This window comes from Chaetura pelagica, unplaced genomic scaffold (genome assembly GCF_000747805.2).
Source record: "Chaetura pelagica isolate M959 unplaced genomic scaffold, ChaPel_1.0 scaffold636, whole genome shotgun sequence".
NCBI classification, from domain to species: domain Eukaryota; kingdom Metazoa; phylum Chordata; class Aves; order Apodiformes; family Apodidae; genus Chaetura; species Chaetura pelagica.
The window spans coordinates 211,797-217,796 of record NW_009953508.1 but is presented as its reverse complement, the minus strand read 5'-3'; the positions used below and the strand labels follow the sequence as shown (position 1 = coordinate 217,796).

Below are 6,000 nucleotides of genomic sequence, written 5' to 3'. Positions count from 1 at the left end.
CTGCTGAACGAAGTTCATGTGCAGTGACGGCAGAAAGGGGATAAAAATAGCACAAAATTAAAGCTTTATTAAAAAGCGAAACTCATTGTCAATGCACTGGGTCAGATCACCCTTTGATGCAAAAGGACAGTCTTTCTGACTGTGAAGGTACAGCTGTGTAGAGAAGCCTGATGTCATTTAACACAATGCAAAACACATATAGTAACAACTAAACCTGCCATTGCAAGCTGAAGCAGAGGAACACATTCACTTGAAGAGAAGCAGAATAAAAGGGGAAAGAATTTAGTACAGTATTATTTGTATTTAAGCCATATGACTTCTTTACTGTACATAATTTATCTGCATGGTTTATCCATACTTTGCTTTTGTTGAATGAAAATATCTCCATTAAATATATAGGCACTTACACTTGTGTATAAGAATATTCTTAATGACTATAAATCTCAAAAGTTTGTCAGTGTTTATAAGCAATTTGACATAAATTCTTCTATGCAACATAATGGAAAATTAAATAATCAATTTGACCCAATCTGCACTCAACAGCTTTCAAACGCTTCTCAGAGAAAAAAATGCTGTATAAGTATTTTTAAAAATTCATCTTTCTAGAAGAGCGATTTCAGAAGCATGGTTGTGGTCCAGCCTGCAAGAATGAACTTTTGATTTTTATCCTTCTTATTAAATCAGGTCATGAGAATATTAAGATGCACACTACATAGTTAGAAGTACACCAAATGGATGCACAGAGATTAATAACCTAAAAACAAAGTCTTACATAATGTAAGAGTTGCTCTCAAACTAAGAAGGATCACAGTGGTAACACATCTCCACTGCAAAATATTGTTTGTAACTCATACCCTTTTATCTTTCATGAAGGGCAACTTCATCTACTTGCATCCTGGACTAAATTTGAGGTCTAGAGCCTGACATTGAGTAGGAAAATCAAAACCACCAAACCAGTTCAAGTTTACATCTCTAAATAAGAGTAGCTTTTCTTCCTGAAAAGGTATTCTGGAAATGTAAGATGTCAGGGCAACTAAAATTTAACTGAATCAGTACATATGATTAAAAAAAAAAATAAATCTGTGGAATTTAAGGAAGAATATATTTTCTACAGGGTGTTTTACACCTTCAAACAAAGAACTACAGCACATACAGCAACAAATCTATACAATACAAATAAAAATAAAGTGAAAACACTTTTATCTAGCAGCTGTGCTAAATATAGACAAAGTCTGTGTACCTTCTCATGTAGTGCATTTAACCCTTCGTATTCGTTGCATAAAGCATTGGGTCAGAAGGAATATTGGAAAAACAGCAATGGCCATATTGTATGGCTTTAAATACAGAGGGACGCAAAAGACACCTAAACATAGACCTGTAAGAATCTTTGACTCCAAAAAGAAGCCACACCAATGCCTTCACTGGGTAGTCCCAGGACATATGTCTTATTTCTCTCCCTTTTTGATGTTGGTGTGTGTTTCACTTTGGAAGCATCACATGCAAGCAGGTTGTGCAAAAAGCTGTGCTCCTTTGAAATGCTTGTAGTATGCTCTGGTTTTAGTTCTTTTCCTGTTTGTTTGGGTTTTTTTTATATAAAGGAATTTTCTAAAGCTGTGTTCTTCAATAAGTCCACCCATTCAGCTTGAAAGGATTACAGACAACAAGCAGTTTTCTTATTCAGTCTGTGAATTCCCTTTGAGAAAATAAAAAGAAAGAACAAAAAAAGAAGTGGAGTTGCTGTGTCCCAGACGAAGAGAATTTATTGCTAAGGTTTTGGCAAAGCTTACTTTCTCCAAATATTCTCCTTCTCAGTTGACTGCTTTATTACACAATGAATGCTTGCTGATTGTTTTTTTCCTCTCCATTATGTATGTATATCAACCTATATCCCCATACATACAAGGCAGTTTCATGGAGAGAAAAAAATCGTAGAAAAATATCAGAAGGCAAGATGAAATGAACTCAGTTCTTCCTGCAAGACTTATATTACTTCAGCCTTCAGTGTAGATAGAGGAGAGCTGGCTAGGGCAACAATCCACTGCATTTACTTGTAGAAAAGTGCTATCCTCCGGAATGCTGTGAGCTGACTCACCAAAGATAGTTGTGGACCCTGCTGGAAAGTCATAAACTGAAAAAAAAACAAGAATTCATTAACTAGGATAACTAGGTCATGGAGAATATCCTAATACTTATGCAGAAACCTGAAAATGGCTTTAAACCAAACCAAACAAACAAGCCAATGTATGTATGAAATTAATAATTAGGTAACTTCCTGCTTACTAAGGGAGAAATTTCAGTTCTGTCAGAATCGTGTCTGTAGTGCAACAGATTTCATCACAACTAATACTCGCCCATTGGATGGGTGCTAAAATTGTTACAATTTTTCAAGTAAACTTAATGCATGCTTATTAAATTTCTTCATCCCCAACATGTAATAAGATATTGTAGAACTCATATGTTGTAAAGCAGACCCTGGCACAGAAATAACTAACTTCTACAAGTCACAGTAGAGTAGTTAAGTACAAGAGCAACTACTTGCAGAAAAACTCCTGGTTTCTGGGTTACATCTTTACATACTGTGAGATGTCTCTTTGAAGGTACAGGTACATTGGCTATTCAATGCACTACTGAAGGATCAAGATGTAAGAGAGATTTCAAACTGCAATAAATGTTAAATGAAATCATCCTATGTAGAAGGACGATAAAAGACTTGGGCATGAATTGTGTTTAGGTCTTAAGATTAGGCCCACTGTCTTGTGTTGATCCTCTGCACAGAGGTAGCTTTCACTCTTCCAGATCAGCATGCAAGTCCCTTGGCAGAAACAAAGTCAAGTGTGCAGAGAAGTCACACAAATGGGAATAAATTAAATTAAAGACTGAGAAAAACCAAACATGCATAAGGTAAAATCAATGTTTTTAATAATCTCAGATCCCTGCTACCATACTTAGAGATGAATAGAGTGGCTGCACAAATATCAGACAGGGCTCAAAGGCCTGTATTTCAAAGCAAATATATGAGCTTAGTGATTGTCTGACTCCCAGAGGTTAAGACTTTGTGAAGACCTCAACACTGTGCAGTCCAAGAACAGATCAGATGTTACTGTGACCTATGGTGCCTGGGTCCCCATGCTAACCACTCCACAGAGATCTGAAAACCATCTGTTTTTGTGAGGAGTCAAGTCTGTCATGGCAGGTCCCAGACAAATACACAGCTCAAGCAGATCTATCAAACTTCACAAACTCTAGGCAACCACCCACAAAGTCCCCAGCTGTCATTTACCTGTAATACCAGTATGAGCTGAAAAAGTTCGATGGAAAATGCCAAGCCCTGCCTGTCCCACTGATGTGGGAATTAAGCAGTCTTCAAAAGTAGGAACCACATTGCAAGAAACATCATGTTGTATGTTCTTCTGAGTGTCAGCATAATGTGGAGGGCAGAAAGTCTGAAGCTGTCCATAAAAACCTACAAGGAGAAGAAAGATAACATGTGGAACTGTGGCTGTGAGAATCTGGCTTGACTTCAGTAGCACCAGGACTTCAATTATTTTCCATCAATAGAGCAGATTTGATGTGAAGCTCCCCAAGACTTCCTTCAGTTGCTACTCACTCTGAACACAAACCGCTTACTGGATATTCCGATTCCAGTGTGTCTTCTGAGAGGCACTGACTGGCTAGAACCTGAAATTTTTCCAGAATCTTCTCCCTTTTCTCTGTAGTCCTGTCTGAACAGGTACTTTCCAGATTTCACACTGTGCTGCTGCCTCAAAAACCGAGGAAAATGCTTGATTCAAAATAAAGGAAGATCACCCAAGTAATGTTTGAGTAAAATCTGGGAGGCTGTCACTGATGCCCAGAGAGCTGAATGATAGCGGGGACACGCATATGAGACTCCGGAGGGGTGCCAGCTGATGATCCATGGGGCCTGACCTTTCTAGGTATAGGGTGAGGTTTACTTACTCATTGATAGCAATAAGCCCATATCATGGAAGAGAATTGAGACCACTGTATGACAGAACATAAAAGATCCCTGCCAGGATTTTAATTCTTTGGGTTTTGTTCCTTAAGTGATATTTGAGAGATGAACATAAGCACTGAGTAAGTTTACACTGAAACCCATTTTAGCAGGGCGCTCCATCTCTCAGGATGCTGGCCTCAAGTTTTACTCTATTATTCAGCTGCTTTTGTCTCTCAGTTTCACAGGCCCAGGCCTGGAGTGGAAAGATTCCCATGAGAAGGGAAAGGCCTAGCAAACTCTGAGGTGGTAACAACCTTGAAAGGTATAAACAGGCCAAGTTGATGTTCAGTAACACCAGCTGCTGTCTGGTGTTGAAGAACACGGAGCTCAGTCCAGCCACAACTGGGCCTGAAACGGAGATAAAGTAAGAACAAACAGATGAACAAAAGAGTTTGCTTGGTGGGAACAAGGCCTTCATCTTTCTGACAGACACTTATTTCCTCCTCAGTCAGCTGCCTGCTTGGCATCACAAAGAGATAATATTTTCCAAGAAAATAACATAACTAACTGCCATTAAGAAATATACATAATGGGTGAGGAGTCTTTACTGCTATGGCATGCAAAAATTCCAGCTGTCTTTGGCCTGAACTACTTTAAAACAGTGTTCCTCTGCAGTATATTTCTACAGTGTCCACTAGGTGAATTACAGAAATATCAAGTAATCATTTGGTACCATTTGAGTGTGAAGAACAAAAGGAAAAGAAAAAGACAGAGATATGAATCACATATTTTACTGCCAGATTGACTTGCAAATTTGAAAAACTAGATTTAAAAAAAAAATTATTAATATATGATTATTTCTAAATAAAATATAACTTTTAGTGGTATAGCTGCCTGTAGAGTGACATCAGTATAGCTAACTCATGCCAGTTAATAATTTTTGTAATTAAATGGCAATTTTTTATTAACTGAATATTTTGCATTACTTTCTTTCTTCCATTACTCAGCCAGTTTTGGTCATCAGCTTAATTCACAAACACAGAGAGAGAGGTTACAGGCATAATTTTTAAGGACAGTCATATTTATAGTGCAAAAATATTCACAGTATCAGAAGCATCCAAAATAAAGTCATCTAAGTCCATGCCCAAAGGATATTTACCCAACTCTGTTAGAAGCACAAGAAGCTTGCTCACTGTGCAGGAGATTCTATTGCTGTTCTTTACTTTCCTACCTCATGCATCTCTTCTCAGGTGTCTCAGTCAATACCTTATTCTTTCACCTGCAGATGCCTAGATCTTCAGGTACCTCTGCTCAGATCCCTGTAGTTTTTCTTGGCTGAAAAGACTCAGCAGTACAGTACAGGGCCTGGGTCAATTGCTGCAGATTTCCAAGACCTGTACTTTCTTCTGTCTACAAATGCACAGTACAATGGTGTACAACAGTGTCAAGTTGGGAAGTCATCACTCCAGTCTCCATTTCAAGATGGTCTTAGATTTACTGCCTATGGTAATCCAACAAAAGATACTACAGTCTAATGGAAAGAAAAGAAGAGCTTCATTTCTGCAACTCAGTGAGTAGTCCAATATAATCACTTCCAAACATCCCATGCAGGAAAGGAAATTGTGAATTTCACAAAAGGGTATATTTTGTCTATTATAAAATATTACCTAAGGCAACAAAAAGCCCTCTCTGATATTACTGTGTGTCTGGTGCTGAAAATCACTCAGAGCAAATAATAAAATCTGAACCGTAGACTTTTCCAAGAAAAAGCATTTTACAATAAATTTCTGTTTGTTAGATAGAACATGCTTGCCCCTCTTGGGTCTCCTACAGAGTTTCTTTCTAAAAAGATTGTACTCTGAGATCTCCAAGAGCTTTTAAGATGCCCAGGCTTTCAGTAAAGGAAGTTGTTTAGAGCTTGTTTTCTTCAAAAAGCTTTTCGGCAATTAAACTCTTTTTTCCTTGGTTCAGTCAATTTAAACGGGTTAACAAGTTTAAGACTACGTATTGAGATAAAAATACCACCACTGTTTGGGAAAGCACTG

The 6,000-nt window shown here is 37.9% G+C and overlaps 1 protein-coding gene across 1 annotated transcript in view; it reads right to left on the bottom strand.

Annotated features, from left to right (window-relative positions):
- Positions 1 to 1,991: 1,991 nt before the first annotated feature.
- The window catches only part of GLIS3 (GLIS family zinc finger 3), a 149,507-nt gene continuing 145,498 nt past the window's right edge, over positions 1,992 to 6,000 (bottom strand). Inside the window, 2 exon segments of the mRNA XM_009999461.1 lie at positions 1,992 to 2,128; positions 3,281 to 3,463. Coding sequence (XP_009997763.1) covers positions 1,992 to 2,128; positions 3,281 to 3,463 — 320 coding nt within the window.